Source organism: Hemiscyllium ocellatum, chromosome 16 (genome assembly GCF_020745735.1).
Source record: "Hemiscyllium ocellatum isolate sHemOce1 chromosome 16, sHemOce1.pat.X.cur, whole genome shotgun sequence".
NCBI lineage: Eukaryota > Metazoa > Chordata > Chondrichthyes > Orectolobiformes > Hemiscylliidae > Hemiscyllium > Hemiscyllium ocellatum.
In genome coordinates, this window is record NC_083416.1 from 49,133,285 (window position 1) to 49,157,799 (window position 24,515).

At 42.4% G+C, this 24,515-nt stretch overlaps 1 protein-coding gene across 1 annotated transcript in view; it reads left to right on the plus strand.

Annotated features, from left to right (window-relative positions):
• Positions 1-23,106, plus strand: part of LOC132823209 (short transient receptor potential channel 7-like) — a 152,991-nt gene extending 129,885 nt beyond the window's left edge. Inside the window, exons 8-12 of the mRNA XM_060836814.1 lie at positions 5,955-6,150; positions 9,298-9,513; positions 9,835-9,918; positions 19,989-20,064; positions 22,932-23,106. Of these exons, the coding sequence (XP_060692797.1) occupies positions 5,955-6,150; positions 9,298-9,513; positions 9,835-9,918; positions 19,989-20,064; positions 22,932-23,068 (709 nt within the window). The 3' untranslated portion in view covers positions 23,069-23,106. The remainder of the gene's footprint in view (positions 1-5,954; positions 6,151-9,297; positions 9,514-9,834; positions 9,919-19,988; positions 20,065-22,931) is intronic.
• The last annotated feature ends 1,409 nt before the right edge of the window (positions 23,107-24,515 follow it).

Below are 24,515 nucleotides of genomic sequence, written 5' to 3' on the forward strand. Positions count from 1 at the left end.
ATGCCTTTGATGTAGGGGAGAGTGGCTAGGGATTCTGGACGTGTTTTGTCTGCTTGTTGAGGTTTATTGCTGAGAAATCAGGGGACTGTGTTCATTGGGTCCCTGCTCTTTTTGAATATACTGGATACGTGACTTTCCTCTGCTCTGCGTAGTTCCTCTGTGCTGCAGTGTGTGGTGGCTCATTAAAATAATGTTCTAATGCAGCTTCCCTTGTGGGTGTTTGGATGATTGCTTCAGTATTTGGTCAGTATGTGTAGTTTTCCTAACACTACACACTGACCAAATACTGAACTACAGAAGCAATCATTCCAACACCCACAAAGGAAGCTGCATTAGAACATTATTTCTATGAGCCACCACACACTGCAGCACAGAGGAACTACGCAGAGCAGAGGAATATCACTATAAGGTGTATTCAAAAAGAATAGGTACCTAATGAACACAGTCTGCCGATTTCTCAGCAACAAGCCCCAACAAGCAGACAAAACACATTCATAAACCCTAGCCACTGTCCCCTACCTCAAAGACATCTCCAAAGTGACTGCCAGATGACTCAGATCTCTTGGCATCATAGTAGCCCACAAACCCACCATGACACTAAAACAGCAGCTAATGAACTTGAAAGACCCTATACAGACAACAAACAAAACTAATATCATTTACAAAATATCTTGCAAAGACTGTAACAAACACTGTTTGTGGACAAACAGGCAGAAAACTAGCCACCAGGCTACATGAATATCAACTAGCCACAAAAAGACATAACCCAGTCTCACTAGTATCCTTACATACAGATGAGGAAGGACACCACTTTAAATGGGACAACACATCCATCCTAGGACAAGCCAAACAGAGACATGAACGAGAATTCCTCGAAGCATGGGATTCCAACCAGAACTCTATCAACAAACACATTGACTTGAATCACATTTACCAGCACCCAGAGAAAAATAACAGTAAATAATATCGCCGCAGTAAATGACGTACTACAGGAAATGACATCACCTACCCAAGGAAACCTAAACACATAAATAGAAACCGGGCCATGCCACCAGCGTTTCATCTTGTATGGTGACAAAACGTCTGAAAAAGAACCTTCCAGTTCAGCGAGCAAACCTACATCCAGATCATCACAAATGCCAAAACGTCCAACACTAACAAATGGATGGTGGACAAAAGCTTCTCACTCCCTTACGGGGAAAATTGTGGAGCTGGCTGTGGATGAACACAACTGGGGGGAGTGGAGAGACCTCAAAGGGAAACCAACCTAGCCCAATAATTCCGACTCCCATTACCACTAATGCTAACACATTCATAATTTGCACAAGCTTTTATCCATCTTAAGCAACTAATTCTTAATTTTCTCTAATGCAGGCACTATCTTTGAAACAAATTCTCAACGTTTGTCCATTCTCACCATTTTTTCACACCTCTCTCATCAATGCTTGCACTACACCAGAGATGGGAAAATTTCACCCTTGGTGTCCAAGATCTGAAATTGCAGTTTCATTCTTCTTTGAAATATTTCCAAATGACAATTGCATTTTCATAAGATTCCAAGTGTACATTTAGAAATATTCTATGCCATGTCAGATTATTAAAAATTAAGATGTAATGGATTACTGAATAACCCTGTAAATATGACATTATTAAAAATAAAGAAAATGTTTGTTTGAACAAAAATACAAATAAATAGCATTTCTACTTCTCCTGAGTAGCTAAGCTTTTGTAACAAGCTAAGGTAGGCCATTGGCTTAGACAATAGACAATAGGTGCAGGATTAGGCCATTCTGCCCTTCGAGCCTGCACCACCATTCAATATGGTCATGGCTGACCATCCTTAATCAGTATCCTGTTCCTGCCTTATCTCCATAACCTTTGATTCCACTATCCTTGAGAGCTCTATCCAACTCTTTCTTACATGAACCCAGGACTGGGCCTCAACTGCCCTCTGGGGCAGAGCATTCCACACAGCCACCACTCTCTGGGTGAAGAAGTTTTTCCTCATCTCTGTCCTAAATGGTCTATCCCGCATTTTTAAGCTGTGTCCTCTGGTTTGGCACTCACCCATCAGCAGAAACATGTTTCCTGCCTCCAAAGTGTTCAATCCTTTAATAATCTTATATGTCTCAATCAGATCCCCTCTCAGACTTCTAAACTCAAGGGTATACAAGCCCAGTCGCTCCAGTCTTTCAGTGTAAGGTAATCCCGCCATTCCAGGAATTGACCTCGTGAACCTACGCTGCACTCCCTCAATAGCCAGAATGTCTTTCCTCAAATTTGGAGACCAGAACTGCACACAATACTCCAGGTGTGGTCTCACCAGGGCCCTGTACAGCTGCAGAAGGACCTCTTTGCTTCTATACTCAATCCCTCTTGTTATGAAGGCCAGCATGCTATTAGCCTTCTTCACTACCTGCTGTACCTGCATGCTTACCTTCATTGACTAGTGTACAAGAACACCCAGATCTCTCTGTACTGCCCCTTTACCTAAATTGATTCCATTTAGGTAGTAATCTGCCTTCCTGTTCTTGCCACCAAAGTGGATAACTATACATTTATCCACATTAAACTGCATCTGCCATGCATCTGACCACTCACCTAACTTGCCCAGGTCACCCTGTAATCTCCTAACATCCTCATCATATTTCACCCTGCCACCCAGCTTAGTATCATCAGCAAATTTGCTAATGTTATTACTAATACCATCTTCTATATCATTAACATATATTGTAAAAAGCTGCGGTCCCAGTACTGATCCCTGCGGTAGCCCACTGGTCACTGCCTGCCATTCTGAAATGGAGCCATTTATCACTATTCTTTGTTTCCTGTCAGCCAACCAACTTTCAATCCAAGTTAGTACTTCGCCCCCAATACCATGCGCCCTAAGTTTGCTCACTAACCTCCTATGTGGGACTTAAAGCTTTCTGAAAGTCCAGGTACACTACATCTACTGGATCTCCCTCGTCCATCTTCAGAGTTACAGCCTCAAAAAATTCCAGAAGATTAGTCAAGCATGATTTCCCCTTCATAAATCTATGTTGACTCTGACCTATCCTGTTAACACTATCCACATGTGTCGTAATTTCATCCTTTATAATAGACTCCAGCATCTTTCCCACCACTGAGGTCAGACTAACTGGTCTATAATTTCCTGCTTTCTCCCTCCCACCTTTCTTAAAAAGTGGTACAACATTAGCCACCCTCCAATCCACAGGAACTAATCGCGAATCTATTGAACTCTGGAAAATAATCACCAACGCATCCACGATTTCTCGAGCCACCTCTTTCAGTACCCTGGGATGTAGACCATCAGGCCCCAGGGACTTATCAACCTTCAGACCTAACAGTCTCTCCAATACCAATTCCTGGCAAATATAAATTCCCTTAAGTTCAGGTCCTTCAGCCACTGTTACCTCAGGGAGACTGCTTGTGTCTTCCCCAGTGAACACAGATCTGAAGTACCAATTCAATTCTTCTGCCATTTCTTTGTTCCCCATAATATATTCCCCTGTTTCTGTCTTCAAGGGCCCATGTCTTTAAGGCATGCTAACATTTCTGTGTTAATCCAAATAGGGAACTAAATTCATTGCCGTGTGTAATATAATTCCAAAATAGGAAAGTGCTATGATGTACATCATTTGATAAAAAGAATTTTTTTAGAAGTCTGAATTTTCAACCATTAAAAGGAAATTGTTTTTCAGTAGTGTTTATTATAAATATCAGAACTGCATCCATTATTCATATTAATATTGCAGAATTCAAACTGCCTATATCTTTCACAGTTGCTGGTTAGTAGATGCCTTCCTTTGCAAAAAAAAAGTAACTATGAAGAGAAATTTTGGGAATAGCTAGTGAAGAATGAATTGAAACTGCAGACTAGGGATTGGAAACAAGTACAACAACTAATGGATCATAGCTAAACAAAAAATCTCAAGCCAATTTGTTTCTTTCTGAAATTTAGCATATGACACAAGGATTAACTGTTAGATTGAGATAGTTCAGGCCGTCAGTCAGAGTGGATATGGAACACAAAAGTTCTGAAAATCCAAAGCACTTCCAGAACTACAGCAAGGATATAAATAATTTGCCACAAATTAGGCAAAAGCTGGATCTCAATTTTCTGTCTGTGTTTCTGAATGTCCTTTTAAGGTTCACGCCTCTCTCCGATCAAATACACAGGACATGGAAATCCTGTGGAAGTCTTGTTTCCCCAACAGAGTCAGAAGTTGAGGAAAAGCAGGCATTCTGGCCAAACAATATACACTGGCATGGAATTTTGCTCCCAAGTCTGGTAACGGGATTTGGAAACTTCCTTGCTCGCCGTGCCCTCTTGGGAAAGTGCCCCTTATGGTTCATGGCAAGTTAGTGTCAATTCATGCAAGGAATTTGTTTCCTCTACACACTTCATGCTAATTCACTTAACATTCAATATGGACAGACCTCTAAAGCCATGCTTTGATGCAATAAAATTACGGTACAGTTCTAAGTATTTGTGACTGAGTCCACTGAATAAAACAACCACATTCATGAAAGCTCATTCAAATATTTAAATCTCAAGTGCTCAATCCCTTATTTTCATAACCCCACAAGGCAACTGTCTGTGTGGAGTTTGCACATTCTCCCCTCGTCTGTCTGGGTTTCCTCCAGGTGCTCCGGCATCCTCCCACATTCCAAAAATGTGCAGGTTAGGTGAATTGGCCATGCTAAATTGCCCATACTGTTCGGAGAAGGAGTAAATGTAGGGGAATTGGTCTGGGTGGGTTGCTATTTGGAGGGTCGGTGTGGACTTGTTGGGCCGAAGGGCCTGTTTCCACACTGTAAGTAATCTAATGCAAACCTTTATCATTTCATAATCTCTTTCAGCTGTGAGTCAAACTTAATTTATAACACCATCCTGTCACTATGGTAATGGCTGCTAATTATTAATAATGCCATAATTACAGCAATAACAAACAGTTATTGAATGTTGATTTCTTTAACTTTAACAGACTAAAGTCAGGGAATTATCTTTCCAATTTGTACAGGACTGACCATTCAACTGATTTGACGGTTCTACAGACCTTATTCACCCTTCAAGAATATTTATAATTTCTTAAAGAATCATAACTCCAATGCTGTAAGATAAAACCCTTTCTCTTGTGAAAATACAGTCTGATCAGGACAAAGCTCAAATGACCCTGCTGAGTTTGGGTTTCTCATCATGTGGATGCCTCCCTCCCGACAGCCCCCACCCACTACCATTGCCGCCCCCTCTCCCCAACTGCCGCCACCCACTACTCACTCCTCTAGTCTCACCCTCCCCAAAGAAAAGAGGATCTGTCAGAAATAGGGTCTGGAAATCCAGATCCACATCCTTCCTGTCATTTTGGGGTTTTCCCTGAGTCTCCTTAGTTTCATGAAATGCAAGCTATATAGTCCACTTGAGAATTAGGGTCCATTAACTGCTCTGGGATTCTCGGTCTCCTTCAGCGTTTTGATGAGCCTTTGATTGATATGGGCTTCCAGTAGTAAGAGTAAAGGAACTCCTGCAACCTTAATACCTTTAGCAGGGTCAGGTCCAGTAGCCTGAGGTGGGGATATGATTGTACGTACACTGAACTGAAATATCTACATTCAAATAAAGCAGAAATTTAAAATTAATTCAAATGTCTATGCAATGCTCAAGCGATGTTGCTAACTGCTCTACTTCAATATTGTACATTGTCACACATTGCCATTTGTTAGCATGATTGTATAACTCACCCACCAAAATGACTACTTTGATGTCCAGCAAAAAAGCACAGGTTATACTTTCTTTTCAAATTGTCGGGTCAAGTCCTTCTGTTAAAAAAAGGCAGTCAACCATGCACTTAAATGCAGAAGATACATTTTCATGAAACCGATACACAATCTTTGAAATTATCTAAATCTATATTGCATAATTTGTTCAGTAATCTCTTCCATTCTTTTAGCGTTGAAGAGAGTTTCAAAACCTTATTCTGGTCGATATTTGGCTTGTCAGAAGTGATATCTGTTGTTCTCAAGTACGATCACAAGTTCATTGAGAACATAGGGTACATCCTGTATGGAGTGTACAATGTTACGATGGTGGTGGTGCTGCTAAATATGCTAATTGCCATGATCAACAGCTCCTACCAAGAAATCGAGGTATGGTTTTAGAGATATATCTTTAGAAAATAATGTTTCAAAGTTGGAGAATATTTTTAAAAACTTAATTCAAGTATCAGTATCCATGCACTTTAAATCAGTACCAAGTGCACAATTCAGCACATGCACAGGTCCCCAGCCTGTAACGGTTACATAAACTGCAACAGAAGCATTAAATTATTATAAGCATTATGCTTGTGCTTTACAAAATAATGATGGCACACACAGCATGCCAGATGAGTATCTAAACACAGATTCCATCAATAGACTTTTTGGAAAATCCTCCTACCCAAGTTAGTCATTGAGTTAAGCATGTGGTTTAACCAGATTAAAACATCCCAACTTTGTTCACCTGCCTGTGGTGAAGAGAATTATATCGGGGAGTAACAGTAAAGGTACAGGTACGGGTGCTGCCCTTAGTATTTATACTTTAATTAGTAAAATGCTGACCTATGAATATCTTGCCCATCACCTCTTTCACACAATTGACTCTCAATGCTAGCATTACTGCCCCTCCTCCCCGTCCCAGCACTGCTGCCCCTCCTCCCCGTCCCAGCACTGCTGCCCCTCCTCCCCACTCCCAGCACTGCTGCCCCTCCTCCCCCGTCCCAGCACTGCTGCCCCTCCTCCCCGTCCCAGCACTGCTGCCCCTCCTCCCCGTCCCAGCACTGCTGCCCCTCCTCCCCAGTCCCAGCACTGCAGTCCCTCCCCAGTCCCAGCACTGCTGCCCCTCCTCCCCGTCCCAGCACTGCTGCCCCTCCTCCCCACTCCCAGCACTGCTGCCCCTCCTCCCCGTCCCAGCACTGCTGCCCCTCCTCCCCAGTCCCAGCACTGCTGCCCCTCCTCCCCAGTCCCAGCACTGCAGTCCCTCCCCAGTCCCAGCACTGCTGCCCCTCCTCCCCAGTCCCAGCACTGCTGCCCCTCCTCCCCAGTCCCAGCACTGCTGCCCCTCCTCCCCAGTCCCAGCACTGCAGTCCCTCCCCAGTCCCAGCACTGCTGCCCCTCCTCCCCAGTCCCAGCACTGCAGTCCCTCCCCAGTCCCAGCACTGCTGCCCCTCCTCCCCAGTCCCAGCACTGCTGCCCCTCCTCCCCGTCCCAGCACTGCTGCCCCTCCTCCCCACTCCCAGCACTGCTGCCCCTCCTCCCCAGTCCCAGCACTGCAGTCCCTCCCCAGTCCCAGCACTGCTGCCCCTCCTCCCCGTCCCAGCACTGCAGCCCCTCCTCCTCAGTCCCAGCACTGCAGCCCCTCCCCAGTCCCAGCACTGTTGCCCCTCCTCCCACTCCTAGCACTGCTGCCCCTCCTCCCCAGTCCCAGCACTGCAGCCCCTCCCCAGTCCCAGCACTGCTGCCCCTCCTCCCCGTCCCAGCACTGCTGCCCCTCCCCAATCCCAGCACTGCAGCCCCTCCCCAGTCCCAGCACTACAGCCGCTCCCCAGACCCAGCACTCCAGCCCCTCCTCCCCAGTCCCAGCACTGCAGCCCCTCCCCCCAGTCCCAGCACTGCAGCCCTTCCCCTGTCCAAGCACTGCAGTCCCTCTCCCTCCCGACCCAGCACTGCAGCCCCACCCACTTCAGTCCCAGCGCTGCAGCCCCTTACCTGTCCCAGCACTGCAGCCCCTCTCCCCCAATCCCAATTCTGCAGCTCCTCCCCTCCAGTCCCAACACTGCAGCCCCTCTCCCCCAATTCCAGTTCTGCAGCTCGTCCCCTCCAGTCCCAGCACTGCAGCTCCTCCCCCTCTGTCTTAACACTGCAGCCCCTCCCTCTCTCTAAAACTGACATTTGTATAATTTCTAGAAAATAGTTCGCTCTTCCTTACTTTCTGTAAGCTCCTGACTTCTTTGTTATAAAGCTGTGTTTCCCGGTATTGAGCCCACAACATTTATCACTTTGTCTGTGTAATTCTGACTTTGATATTCTTGATATAATGCATCAGAATTTTAGTTGAGATAAAGCCTTCAACTTACATTACTCTGAACCACAAATTAATTCATATTTGTATCTTTTACAAATGGAATGTATGTTTTTGAAAATAATGTTACTGAATATAGCCATATAGTGAGAAAATAGAGTTTTCATTCACAAGTTAGGCCAATCAGATTGTAAAGTTGTCTTTCCTGTCCTCATATAGTCATGTTTTCATTAAACTGTTTTTGTAATTAGGGTCCACGATGATACTTTATAAATAAAGCTTTCTATATACAATGCAGCGTTTGCTTCGGCAACACTACTTGGCTCCTATGTTCAACCTACACTTTCCACTGTGTAACCACTTCAAAATGTTCACCATTTTTTTCTCCTACTAATTAGTTGATGCAATTCAGTTCAGCAGCTTGTACTATTGTATCTGCTGATTGCAGGAGATAATTATTAATATATAGAAATAGACTGAGGTCAGTATCGTTTCAATAATTTAATAATTATTAAATTCTGTATAATTCGATTTACTTTTCACATTTTAAGGCACAAGGCAGAACATACTAAGAGAAGACATGGGCTCTATTTCTAAATAAAAACAAAATTGCAAATCATTTGGTTAATTATCATGAATCAAATTTTTCAAGATGTCTTATCATAAATTTTCATGATAAGCATTAGCTGGTTAATATACTTGAAAATCCTCACTTGTTGAATGGGAAAACCAATCAAACTACAGTCAAAACATTTAAGTGCACAATGATTTAGTCAATATCTCAGCTAAGAGATGAGTGAGTTAGCTTACACCACTGAAGAAAACTCAAGTTTTTCATATAACAACTTGTTTCCATACAGAGAATCCTTACAACATCTTGTATAATTAGTCAAACACCTACAATTTTTTTAAATTAGCTTCATATTCAATGGTTCCCTTGATAAAATATTGTTTTAGCTTAGCTTTCTGCAAGTATGATCATGTTGAGATAGAATTATACATTGAGTTATATGTGGTACATCGAAGCAATGTAGCCTGGCACTATGGCTTGAAATAAAGTGTGAAAAGCAAGATGAACTTACACAGCTGATCATTATATTCTGCACTATTTATTCGTCAAAACTAGAGGTGTAATGTACATATTTGTAGCAAAGTTGAGAAATAATACAGGCAATTCATCATCTCATCTACAATTTAGCTATGGAATACTCATCGACCTGCCATTTCTTTACATGCAGGAGGATGCAGATGTTGAGTGGAAATTTGCTCGAGCTAAGCTTTGGCTGTCTTACTTTGATGAAGGAAGAACCTTGCCTGCCCCATTCAACCTTGTACCAAGCCCAAAATCCATTTGCTACTTAATATCAAAAATAAAAACCTGCCTTATAAATCTGTGTAAATCCAAGGTGCAAAAATCTGAAGGTGACCTTGAAATGGGCATGCTGAATTCAAAGGTAATGTTTGCAAATCTTATGTATTTGAAAATATTTGTAAATAATGGAAAATGTTTGCTTTCCAAATAGTCTCCTTTTCACAAATTGAAATTATTGCTATTTTTACAAATTGCCAAATATGTTAATCCCAAACCTACTTCCAGTTTTCTATTTTAAACTAATTGCACAGAATTCATAGTTTTGTGGTCTTTATCATGCAACTAAGGATCTGAAAGTTTTTAACAACCAACTAATTGTTTCTTTTTCTTTGAAATATAGACACTTTGGTTGTAAGCAAAGTATTATAATTACAAAATAAATCTACATTCAATTCCATTCCAGCCAGGTCACCATTATAAATCTAATCCTAGAGGTTCAGAAGGTTGTGGTCTGAAAAAGCCTATTAGCAATCCGACGAGATATCAGGTTAGTCACCTACACAGGTTGTACTGTAGATTTACCCAACAGTGTAACATTGTGCATAATTTCCTCCAGAGGGAGATATTAGATTGCATTTCACATTTCATTGTATAAAATACAACAATACAAACTAAATATTTTGAACTAATTAAAAACATTGAAAACACAATCTCTTGTGTTTTGTGCATAAATTGAATGATAAATCATGATGGTCTTGCTTGGATTTGCCATAACCAGTACATCCATTTTTAAAAGAAATATTGCTTGCATGTGTTTAATGCGTTCTTACACCACAGAGTCTCAAAGCGCTTATGATACACTCAGTAACTTTGAAGTGAAGTAATGGTGGTTGTATTGGCAAATGCAGCTGCAAAATAGAATTCCACAAACTGTAATTAGATGCATGACTGGTTAATTTGTTATTGGTAGTGTTGAAGAATGTCCTCTAGTAAATTTCCTTTGAACACTCTCAAGGGCTTTAACATTCTTCCTTAAATAAAATTATCCAGAATTCAACACAATACTCCAAATATGTTCTGACCAGTGATTTGTACAGGTGGAGCATCGTTTACTTGCTTTTATATTCTATGCCCCTATTTATAAACCCAAGGATCCTGTAAGCCTTCTTAGCAACTGTTTGAACTTGCCTGGCCACCTTCAGCGAATTATGTTCTTGAACTCCAAGGTCTTTCTGCTCCTATATTCCTCTCAAAGTTGTACTATTGTCTCTCAGTGTTTCTTCTATCAAAATGTATGACATCACATTTCCCTGCACCAGGTGTTTGCAGGGGCTAGCACTGCTGCCTCACAGCACCAGGGTCTCAGGTTTGATTCCAGCCTTGTATGACTGTCTGTGTGGAGTTTGCACATTCTCTGCATGGGTTTCCTCTGGGTACTCCGGTTTCCTCCCACTGTCCAAAGATGCACAGGTCAGGTGAATTGGCCATTCTAAATTGCCCATAGTGTTAGGTGCATTAGTCAGAAGGAAATGGGTCTGGCTGGGTTACTCTTCGGAGGGTCGGTGTGGACTTGTTGAGCCAAAGGGCTTGCTTCTACACCGTAGGGAATCTAATCTAATTTGGGTCAACTTGTCAATGACCCTCTGAAGTCATTCTGCATCATCCTCACAATTCACTATTCTCCCTAGCTTAGAATCATCTGCAAATTTAAAGGTTTTATCCTTAACAACCATCTCCAAATCATATATATAAGGGGATAATTAACAACCATCTCCCAATTATGTATATAAGGGGATGGCCTAGTGGTATTATCACTGAACTGTTAATCCAGAAACACAGGTCATTTTCTGGCTTCAAATCCTGCCTTGGCAGATGATGGAATTTGAATTCAATGTAAACTTTGAAATCAAGAGTTGAACAATGACCATGAATCCATTGTTTGATTGTTGAAAAAATCCATCTGGTCCATTAATGTCCTTTAAGGAGTGAAACTGCCATCCTTACCTGGCCTACATGTGATTCCAGACCCACAGTAATGCGGTTGATTCTTACTGGCCCTCTGAGCAATTAGAGAGAGGAAATAAGGGTTGGCTTAGCCTGCGATGTCCACATCCCATAAATAAGCTTTAAATAAATATATATATATGGGTATGTTCGCCGAGCTGGGGGAAGTTGATTTGCAGATATTTTGTCCCCTACCTAAATGACATCCTTGGTGCTTTGGAGCTTCCTGTGAAGCGCTGCTGCGCTGTGTCTTATGGAATTTATTTGGTTCCGTTCCTGCTGCTTCCGGTTCATTATAGTGGCTGATATATTGGGTCTAGGTCTACGTGTTTGTTGATGGAGTCCATGGATGAGTGCCATGCTTCCAGAAATTCTGTGATTATCCTCTGTTTAGTTTGTCCAATAATTGTTGTGTTATCCCAGTCAAATTTGTGGTCTTCATCACCTGTGTGCATTGTGAGGGGCAGTTGATCATGGCGTTTAGTGGCTAGTTGGTGTTCGTGGATGCAGATTGCTACTTATCTGCCTGTTTGTCCTATATAGTGTTTCATGCAGTCTTTGTATGGAATCTTGTAAATTATGTTAGTCTTGCACATGATGGGTGTTGGTGTTTTGTCCTGGTGAGTTGTTGTCTGAGTGTGGCTGTCGGGTTATGGGCTGTCATGGATCCCAGTGGGTAGTGAAGTCTGGCTGTTATGTAAGGTATCATGGCTAGTGTGTCGGGCCATGGCATGTCCTATTCACATTGTTTATCTACCAGGCATTTGTGCATGAAGTTACGGGAATATCCATTCTTGGTGAAGACTCTGTAAAAGTGTTCTTTTTCTCTTTGCAGGTCGAGACTGCTGCAGTGTGTTGTAGCTCTTTTGAACAGGATCCTAATGCAGCTATACTTGTATGTGTATTTGGGTGATTGCTGTTGTAATTAAGGAACTAGTCTGTGTGTGTGGCTTTTCTTTACACTTTTGTAGTGCATTCACTGTTTTGTGTTCTTTTAACCATCACATCCAGGAGTTGGTTGTTGGTTTCCTCCTCCCTCATAAATTCGATCTCTGTGAGCATTGTGTTGGTCATTCGGTGTATGTTCTCAATCTCTGTTCCCTTAATTATTACAAAAGTATTGTCCATATATCTGATCCAGAGTTTAGATCGGATTTGTGGAAGGGCTGTTTGTTTCAGTCTTTGCATCACTGCTTCTGCTATGAGCCCAGAGATGGGAGTGAGCCCAGAGCGATCTGTTCATATATTTGGTTTTTGAATGTAAAGTGCGTCATCAAGTACAGGTCTAGTAGTTTGAGTATGCAGTCCTTGTTGGTAGGTTCCCGTCATGTCGTCTTTTCTGTTTGTCCAGGAGGTTGACGAAAGTTATGTCAATTGAAGTGAACAGTGCCGTTACACTGAATGGAACCATTGTTTTGTCCTTGTCTATGTTTATGTTCTTGATGTTGTCTCGGAATTCGGAGACCGATAACCAGGATTGACCTGTAAAGGATAAAAACCAGAAGGAAACAACACCCCAAGATTTCATGGATTACCTAAGGTACACAAACTTGACACCCCGCTTAGACTCATTGTTGCATTTCCAGGAACTCCATCACATAAACTGGCAGAAGAACTCCAACAAAAACTGAAACGTCTTATCAGGGGATCCAAATACTCCATACAATCATCACAGGAATTCCTAATTATTAGGAGAACAGAGATCAAGAACACACATTGGATTACCAACACAGTGTTCACAGGGATCAAATTTACAAGAGAGGAGGAAACCAACAACCAACTCCCATTCCTGGATGTGATGGTGGAAAGAACACAGAATGGTAAATGCATTACAAAAGTGTACAGAGAAAACCACACACGGACCAGATCCGAAACTACAACAGCAACCACCCAAACTCACGCAAGTATAGCTGCATTAGGACCCTGTTCAAAAGAGCTACAACATACTGCAGCAGTCCCGACCTATAAAGAGAAGAAGAATACCTCTACAGAGTCTTCATCAAGAAGAGATATTCTCACAATTTCATCCGCAGATGCCTAGCAGACAAACAACGTGATGAGGACATGCCATGACCCAACACACTCACCATGTTACGTTACATAAAAATGTCTCAGAACTAACAGCCAGATTTCTCCGACCACTCAGATTCATGACAAACCATAAACCGACAGCCATGCTCAGACAAGAACTCACCATAACAAAAGACCCATCATGTGCAAGACTAAAATAATTTACAAGATTCCATGCAAAGACTGCACAAAACACTATGACAAACAGGCACACAACGAGCAATCCACATCCAAGAAACCAATAAGCCACTAAACACCATGTGTCCCGAGTAGCCATACACACTGATGATCAGGCACCATCTGAGGAGCAAGAAAATCAACGTTTCAGACAGAAGCCCTTCATTTCAAACATTGATTTTCCTGCTCCTCGGATGCTGCCTGACATGCTGTGCTTTTCCAGCACCATTCTAACCTTGAATCTAATCTCCAGCATCTGCAGTACCCACTTTCGCCATACACACAGATGACAAGGACCACATATTTGACTGGGACAACACAATGATCATAGAACAAGCTAAACAGAAGACAGCCAGAGAATTTCTAGAAGCATGGCACCATCCACAGACTCCATCAACAAACACATAAACCTAGACCCAATATACCAGCCACTACAACAAACAACCAGAACCGGTAACCGGAAGCAGCAGGAATGGAACCAAATAAATTCCAGAAGACACAGCACTGCAGCGCTTCATAGGAGGCTCCAAAACACTGAAGATGTCACCAAGACAGGGAGCAAAATGTCTGCAAATCAACTTCCCAGCTCGGCGAACATGTCCATTAATAGGGCAGCCAGCACCTGAGCTACAAATCTTTACGCAAGCCTTGTATGTGTCTATAAATAAATCAGAAAAAGCAAGAGTCCCAACACTGATCCCTGGGGAACACCTCTTTCAATTCATCTCCAATTTGAGAAGTGCCCATCTATACCTACCCCCTGTTTCTTATTGTTTAGTCAACTTCTAATCCAATCTGCCAAGACCCATCAATTCCAAACATTTCGAATTTTCTAACCAACTGTCATGTGACATCACATCAAATGCATTCTGAAAGTACAAATATACAACATCCACAGCACTACCCTAAATTTTTTAGACAAGACCTGCCTTTGATCGCACTATATTGACTGTCCAGTATGAACTATTTTTCTCTGATGTATTTTTATCTTATCCCTTATTATGGTTGTCATCAGTTTCCCACAATTGATGTCAAGCTGGCAGCAAATTGAATGCAAACACAACCAATTGATGTTGAAGTTCAGCCCAACAATGCATATCAGATCTGTGCATCATGACCAATAAATCTTTTACGACCCACAATGGTCTGCTGCACCAGCTCTCATTGAGGAGAAATGGGTGTCAAAGTGGTTCTCGCTGGTTTGTAATGCCTGATTCAGCTGAGCTCTGTCAGGGACAAGGACAGCTTCCTCCTATCCAATGTCCTTATCCTCCTCCTTGGAAGACAAGGAGACAAGGTCTGGTCCCCCCAGCTCCTCTGCATCCAGAACACCACCTTACTGAAGAGCACATTACACCATGTTGATGCAGCACACTCTGTCTGGACTGCGTTGGACAGATCCCCCAGACCAGTCCAAACAGTGAAAGCACACCTTCAGAAGCCACATCGTCTGCTCCACCATGGTCCTGGTTGAGATATGGGCAACTTTGTGTTCTGCACTGTGCATCTGTCAGAGTTCTCAGAGGATTGTGTAATGGTGTCATCAGTCATAGTCACAGTGAATAGCCCTTTTCCCTAGGAACTAGACTTGTCAGGCATTTGGATCCTCAAACACAATAGTGAAAAGAGATTGCTCCAGGATATAGCAGCCATGGCTGCTGCCAGGATTGTGGGCAACCCCTGCAAAAAGTGGTAACAGTGATCTCAGATCACCTGAACATTATTGGAATGGAATCTCTTCCTGCTGGTGAAATCTGCAGAGCTGTGGTAATGCTTTCTCAGTACCACATGGTGTAGTTCGCCTGGCTGCACCTAGGGTAACCCAGTCATGTTCCTAAATCCGATTGTCCATGCTGTAGCATTGGCCTCACCATAGGGAAGCAAAGTGATCCTTGCAAAGATGGCAGCAGTGACTGTCCTGATGGATTATGGATGCACAACTGAGATCCCACACAAGTTACCAACACTGCCTGGGAGGAGCTTAAAAGTTCAGAGTGTCTGTCACCTTCTCAAGCACAGGGCCTCCCATTCTTGGAGCCCTTAGTTCCTGTTTCAGCATCTAGCACAGTTCCATGAGAGTGTCCTGAGACATACAGAGCCTGCTTTAATAATTGCACCTTGCTCATCTCCAGGAAAAGGATTCAGGGCTGGAAAGCTCTGTGTCTCCTGCACAACCCATGCATCCTGAGGGGTTCTGCACCAACAACATCTCTCAGACATGGGTGCTCTTCATTTCCAGTGCTGACTTTTGTTTCTCCAAGGCTTGCTGGTGGCCCTGGTCCTCCTTCACCTTCTTAGCCAGCTACAGTGAGCAACATGCCACACACAGCAGGGTGCAGGACTCTAGTGGGAATGACTGTCAATGGGCACAGAAGGAGCAATAGAGATGTCAGAGCAGTTTTCAGCAGCAAACCCGGAAAATGAGAGCTGAGCACACTGCTCCCCAAACATGCTGGTAACGAGGGATCTGTCCCATCATCCACCCACATTTTGACTCAGTATCCACAGCAACATGGTGAAGGTACCGTGTTGGCTGAGTGACTGCACAATGTCATCGAGAAAGGGAATGCCTGCAGTTCTCCGACACCCTACTCATCCTGAACTCACATTAAACACTCAACTTCTCACTGATTCAGTACAGATTGTCATTACACTCACATGACAGATGGGGAAGTGAGACTATGTGGCTCACACAGGACCCTGGGAAGTTGCATGGCTGATAGTTTGCCTCAGCCTTTTGTCGCAACATTGCTGTTAACTTCTCAAATCATTCGAATGTTCAAGTTCAATTTGCAAGCATCAGTTGCATTTGCAAATCACCTTTGACCAGCATCTGACCTTCAATCTTTCTGCATAACAAATGGGTGATGAAATGATTACAAATTAAAATGGCTGCTTTGCGTATTTGCTGCTTCCATAAGACCATACGACCATAAGACATAGGAGTGGAAGTAAGGCCATTCGGCCCATCGAGTCCACTCCGCCATTCAATCACGGCTGATGGGCATTTCAACTCCACTTACCCGCATTCTCCCCGTAGCCCTTAATTCCTCGAGACAACAAGAATCTATCGATCTCTGCCTTGAAGACATTTAGCGTCCCGGCCTCCACTGCACTCTGCAGCAATGAATTCCACAGGCCCACCACTCTCTGGCTGAAGAAATGTCTCCGCATTTCTGTTCTGAATCGACCCCCTCTAATGTCCTTTTGTCCAGCAGACTTGAATCCCACTCTTTTACACTTAAAGTGACCCTGACTCCACATGCCTTGGTCATGGTGCAGTCATTTTGTCACAGTACTTAGCATCTACAGAACAGAAAGTGATGGCAGGGATCACAGCTTGAGGTAGGCACAGTCAGTATCAGGCCCCACCTGATAGCGGGTTTTTGCCCAAAACGCCGACTCTCCTGCTCCTTGGATGCTGCCTGACCTGCTGTGCTTTTCCAGCATCACACTCTCGACAGCAGATAGCTCAGCCTCCCCACTAAGTCCTATTTTACCTCACACTACCACAGTAGCCCATTCCTACCCACCTCCCAATGCAGAGACTCATCGATTGATCTTCACCTAAAACTGTGCTCCTTGCCCCCTGACCCTGAGCATTACACCTTAATGATGCCCATTCTGCTCCTCTACAAAAGGGTCACTGCCACCCATCTGCTTCCTGGAGCCTACCATGCCTTCAGATGCTTTTCTACATTGTCCACCATTCACTTTGAGTTTCCCCTCATCACTGTCCTTGTTTCTCACCTCTGCAAATGCCTCTGCTTTTCCCCCCACAGCATTGACTCCCCACACCTTTTGGTTGTAATTCACCTTTGTCCCCATATGTCTACTGCACGGTTCTGAACAATCACCCGATGGAACCCCAGGACTGTATTCACCCCATTCCTCTGACTGATTGACTTTGATAAGCAGCCCCGAGTCATGACTGGTCAGATACCTGAGCTTCCTGACTGACAAGATACCATTTTCATGACTGCTTTTGGTAACCCCACAAGACTGACTGCTGCCTACACCCATGTACTGGGACAGATCCCCTGAACGTGACCAAGCCACAGACTGTCCTCTGACTGATGGCACTGAGGCTCCCCCGTCTAATGTACCCCCCCCCCCCCTCACCAGACAGAGAACTAGCCCTTACCAACAATGGTGTTTGATTCAACAATGTTCAGTGTTTGCCACATACAGTGCTAGGTATTAGATTGACATCTCAGTGTGCCTTACATCAAGATCCCTGTAGACCAGTATCAAAAGCACCCTGTGTGTCTGTGCTGAACAGCGCCTCAATACTGCTGTCCTAATAACCTGCTGAAATGTTAATAGGCACAGTAAGGCAATGCAAGACTGCGGCGCTGTGGCAAGCAGATGTAACTGTAACGTTATATTCTGCATGCTGTTCTATTACCCTGATGTACTTACATAAAGTATGATTTGTCTGGATATGATTTGGAGATGCTGGTTTTGGACTGGGGTGTACAAAGTTAAAAATCACACAACGCCAGGTTATGGTCCAACAGGTTTAATTGGAAGCACTAGCCCTTCATCAGGTGCTTCATCACCTGATGAAGGAGCAGCGCTCCAAAAGCTAGTGCTTTCAATTAAACCTGTTGGACTATAACCTGGTGTTGTGCAATTTTTAATTTTGTCTGGATAGCACACAAAGCAGTACTTTTCACTGTATCTCAGTACATGTGACAATAATAAATCAAATCAAAGATAGGTGCGAAGTGAGAGGGTGCTCAGAGAGCATGTGAGCAGCCCTGAGATTCAGCCTGGTCTAATCTGTAAGCCCAGTGTCTCTCTCTGTATGTAAAATCTCCCTGCTACAACTTTTCAGTTAGTTGTTGGTGCATCCTGCAATGTAGGTTTGTGCTTCCTCAGCGGACTGCCAGTGTATTGATGAGGTGACATAGGGGTTGGCACCTGCCGTGGATAAAGGGTACATATGGCTGATGTCTGTGGAATATGCCCTGAGCTGCTGTTTAGTCATGTGCAGCATGGAGTCCTTTCGAGCAAGCCTCAAGGCAAGTCCACCAGGTACCCGTTCTAGTTTCCATTACAAGTTTTCTTGATGTCCAGCTATTTTGGTGAATTTAGTAAGATAGAAACTGAATATTAATGAGGTGAGTTGTGCCATCAACATGTCATTTAATAAGACATAATCCACCTTAACTGTCAACTCACTCTGTCTAGCAAGAAACTCACTGTACAGTTCTTCAAAAACATAAAAGATGGAGTGAGTTGCTCCCAACATTGAGATGGGGGTCTCTGGACTTTTCATCCAATTTTGTCTCAAACTGTGCCAGAGCCTACGTTGCTCAGTCCCCTGTAAGATTCCACCAATAATGACGAATAATATGATAGAGTGCTCTCATAGCATCAACTATTGGATAGACAGCCCTGTCTCTTGCTCATAATGAGGTCTGAGCACTTCAATTAGTCTTCATGATTGTTAAAAAATTATTTTGAACATTTATGCTCATTGAGGCATCAAAACTGGATAATGTAAAGCTTTTATCAATTTTGTCCATGCAAGCAAAAAACACTTTCAAGTCAGATGCAACAAAGGAAGCTTCTATCAACTCTGCTCAAATTCAAGATAGCATCCCTTTATGCACAAAGGAAGCTCTCCATTTCTTCCACTGTTACTCGACCCTGTGAAATGGTCAATCGTGATTATATAATGGTCAGTTTTGTGTTGCATGCCAAAGTCCAGGAGATATCTCATTTGGCATAAAGTTATAAAATGCTGGAACTATACTGAGCAAGTCTGGTTGCATTTGCAGAATGAAATACAGTTATCAATTCAGGTTGTAACCTTCATTAGTACTGATCAAGATCATGACCTGAAATGCTAACTCTGTTTCTCTCCACAGATGCTGCCAGGTTTGCTGAGTTTTTCATGCGTTTTGTGTTTTTATTTCAGATTTCCAGCATCTGCAGTATTTTGATTCTCATTTAGGATATGATCCCCTTAGATTTTGTTGTTGGACAGCATTTTAATCCTTCAAGTTGGCTAGATTCAGTTTGATTGCAAAATCAAAAGGTGTTCTATTCCACTGCATCATTCTTTCAAGATTTTCTTAATCTTTACTTTATGAAGGACTTTAATGTTTCATGAAGATATTGATAAATTATCTCAGCTGAGATATTCCAGGAGTGTTAGGGCAAGCATCTGTGCATTGTAGATAAAGAATACAGATCAGAGTCTGTCAGAAATTATAATCGAGTATTTGTCAACCATACCTTGATAAGAGTGTTAACATGCCAAACATTGACAGGTCTGTAGATGTACATTCTTAGGAAGTTGGAACTAGCACTGTTGCCTCATGTACATTAAGAATATTTTTTGATATTTTGCAGAGGATTATGAAACGATTAATAAAGCGATATGTGCTCAAAGCACAGGTAGACAGAGGAAATGATGAAGTCAATGAAGGCAAGTAGTTCCATATGCACAAAAATGCTTCATAGTCTGGGTGCTTGCTTTAGCCTTCCATTTTCTGAAACAACATCAAACAAATTGGGCCAGTTTATGGTAGATATATACACTTGTGCATTTGAGGGAACCAACAAGAGGGAATAATTTATTTGACCCCATGCTCACCAATCGACCTGATGTAAATACATTTTTCCAGGGCACACTCAGTAGAAGTAACCATCACTCAATCCTTGTGAAGGCCAAGTCCCTTCTTTATATTTAGGATGTCCTCCCTCATATTGTTATGTTGTCTCTGAATATCCTTTACTTGACCATTATAATCAAGCTGGGAGATCAACTCTCGATCAATGAAGAGTGCAGGGCAGCATGCCAGGGACAGAAGCAGACATGCCTAAAAATAACCTGTCAACCTGATGAAGCTACAACATGGGACACCTTGCACACTTAGGAGTAGAAGCAGCATGCAATAGACAGGGTTAGTCAAGCTACAACTAACAGATCAGATCTATTCCTGATGAAGGGCTTTTGCCCGAATCGTCGATTTTCCTGCTCCTCAGATGCTGCCTGACCTGCTGTGCTTTTCCAGCACCACTCTGAGCCATAGATCAGATCTAAGCTCTGCAGTGGGTTGGACAATTAAGCTACTAGTAGGAAGTGGAGGGTACACAAACATCTCCAACCTCAATGATGGGTGAGCCAGCACTTACATTCAAAAAACAAGGCCGAAGCAACTACATCCACAGATACCAGTCTTCAACCAATTTGACTCACTACACATAACATAAAGAAATGACTGAAGACAGTGGTTATTGCAAAGACTATGAGCCCTGACAACTGTACCCAAGCCCTTTAGAACTAGCCACACTCATATCAACTTATTCCAATGCAAGTTTAACACAGGCATCTCCCCAATGATGTGGAAATTTTGCCAGTAGTGTCTTGCACACAAAAGCAGGACAAATCCAACCTGGTCAATCACCAACCATCTGTCTGTACTTGATCATCAGAAAAGTGATAGAAGGGATTGTCAACAGTGCTACCAAGTGAAATTTGCAAAGACATAACCTAGTCACTGACACTCAGTTTTGTTATCTAGCTCCTGACCTCATTACAGCCTTGGTGAATAGACAAATGAGCTGAACTCCAATAGTGAAATGAGAGTGACACCCCTTCACTTCAAGGCAGTATTCAACTGAGTATGGCAGCAAGAAACCCAAGCAAACCTGGTGTTTCTAGGAATCGGGGGAGAACATTGTGCTAGTTGGACTCAAACCTACCACATTGGAAGAGAGTTCTGGTTTATGGAGACCAGCTCTAGGACATCTCTGCAAGAGCTTTTCAGCATAGTGTCCTAGGCCCAATCATCCTATCTATGTCATGAATGACCATCCCTCCATAATAAGATTAAAGTAGAGATGTTCGCTGACAATTGCACAATTCACAATTCCTCAGATACTGAAGCAGTCCACCTCTACAAGCAGCAAGGCATGGACAGTGTCCAAGCTTGGACTGATAAATGTCACATAACATTCCCTCCACACAAGTGCTAGGCAATGGCCATTTCCAATAAGATGTAATGTAACTAATGCCACTGAATAATCCATGCCAATACAATCATTGAACCCCCCAGCCCTCGCTATTAATATCACTTTCCATTTGCCTGCATGAATACAGCTTTACTTAACACTTTAAAAAGTTTGACACCATCTAGGGCAAAGCAGCCCATTTGAGAGGCACTGTGTCCAAAACATTCAATATTCACTCCCTTTACCACCAACACACAATAGCAGCACTGTGTACATCTACAAGATGCACTGCGGTAACTCACTAAGGATCCTTTGACAGCACTTTCCAATACAGGGACTTCCACCACCTAGAAGGACAAGGGCAGCAGATGCATGGGAACAGCACCACCTGCAAGTTCTTTTCCTGACTTGGAAATATATTGCTGTTCTTTCTCATTCGCTGGGTCAATATCCTGAGAATCTTTTCTTCACATGAATATGTTCCTACACCCCAAAGACAGCATCAGTTCAAGAATGCTGCTCACCACCACTTTTTACGGGCGATATAGGGATAGAGGGGTGACCTAGCCACAGTTGCCCACATCCAATGACCAAATAAAAGAACAAAAGGGATAATTTCTACATGATAGGGGCTTCCCAAACTTTTGTCTATTTTGACACCATTTGAGATTTGAAAATTGCTGGGCTTCTCAACAGGAGCGAGGTGGGTTCACATGGGGGGGCGGGGTTGTGAGAGCAGTAAAATTGGGAGTCTGTTACTGGAAGAACGTGGCTGTTCTTAATCAGCCAGGGTTCCACAACTCTGATGCCTCAGGGTTCATAAACTTTTAGCTCTCTACCCAACGTGGGGTCCCAACCCCCACATTAAATAGATATACGTATCGTGATGCATAGGTTGAGCATTAAAATGCCTGTGAAACTCCATTTGACATCTGCGCAGACATAGGCAACAGACACAAGAGTCAACACAACAAAGAACGATCCCTTAGAACCTGAAAGTCTTCAAATGTAAAATATTTCTTCTCGTTTCTTCTAGAGCTAGTTTTAAAGTTTTGTAATGGAGTGAAGTTTTTGATATAAATCAAATATCTCAAAGTCAACCAATCATATTGGGAGCTGCCGACGGGGAACTTTGCCCAATTGCAATGTGATTCAAACACAGCCATAAAATGACATCTTTTAGTCCTAAACGACATTAAAGAAACAGAAATTTCACTTCAACCAAATTTAATGTATTGTCTTATTTTGAAAGGAGATGCATTTCTATGTATGTGCATTTTTTTGATATAATTGAATTTTCCAAAACCTCACTTACTAACATTTCTGTTGGTATTTCAGGGGAACTTAAGGAAATCAAACAGGACATTTCCAGTCTTCGTTATGAACTTCTGGAAGAAAAGTCACAAGCAACAGGGGAGTTGGCAGAACTCATTCAGCAACTCAGTGACAAACTTGGCAAAAATTTTAAAAAATAAATGAAAAAATAGGACATAAAACAATACAAACCACCTCAGTAAACTTTAAAGAGATTAGATGCTTGGCAAAAAATTGTTTGAAATAAGACAGGCAGTGAATTACTTTGTACAATGGGATTTTACACGGGCAGTTTATTTCACTGTGCATAATGGGATGATACTGAAAGATAAGCCAATGAGGGAATGAATAAAAATGGACTGAAATTTAACAACAGTGGTAAGAAAATGTGAAGACTGAAGAGGATAGAATACGCATCACTGATACATGCAACTAAGATCTGCATTCAATAGATTATAAATTAGCCATCAACACCCACAATTTGTATGCCTTGCCAAAACAAAAGCTGCTAGTGTCATGCTCAAGAATGTCCCCTTTACAGTAAAACATGAGACTTGGCAACAAAGCCTGATCCATAGTATTTTATTTTAAAGTCTAATGAACGAACACTTACCATGCTAGAGTTAACTGAAAATGTGAAATAAGTCAATAAATGTCATCAAAACTTCTGATTTCCACCAGTCCCATTTTGTAATGCTGAAAATAATTCAAAAGTTCTGATTTTTAAAATAGAAAATTTTAATCATTTTTATCTGTCAATTATGACATGAATAATAGCTTATTAAGACTTTGAACAAATGTTCATCAGCAAGGTAAACATTAGAACACGGATGATGATCCCAGCTTCACTTAGTCTCAAGCCCAGCCATTGTTATTATTGTTGATTTTGTAAAAGGTGCCAACTGGACTGAAAATGTACCCATTGTTCCCTCTGTTTAAACAGTGATTTACATAACTTATGGCTTCATATTGAATCGCTTCACAGTCGCACAGGGCTTCCTTTTGTTCATCTGATGCAGATCAACATTCTTAAAATAATTCATAAATTCGATAAGAGTGTCGCTGTCAAGAAAAAGCAATTTCAAGTTATTTTAAACAGAAAAGCATTGAGGTCTCAGCAGTTATTTAAGAAATCGACTTTGTAGCTGTTTCAATAGTAGTCATAAATACAAAAGTTGTATCAATTAGCCAGCACAGTTTGAAAAATATGTTGAGTACACCAATAGTTAACTGGTTAATGTTGAAAGTCTCTTGTACACTGTATTATTTTTAACTTAAATAAAAGTAGCCTTTGGCGTGATTTTACCACTGTCATTGAACATGTCAATATTTACGATGCTTCAAAAAAAATCTGCATTTTATTAAAAATGACTTGTACTTATATAACATCTTTCACAGCTTCAGGCCATCCCAAACCATTTTATAGCCAATACAACAAGGATATATTTCCTTCCCCTCCCCTATCAGTGTTCCAGAAAGACCATTCCCTCCGTAACTCCCTCGTCAGGTCCACACCCCCACCAACCCAACTTCCACTCCCGGCACCTTCCCCTGCAGCTGCAAGAAATGCAAAACTTGCGCCCACACCTCCCCCCTCTAATCTGAAAT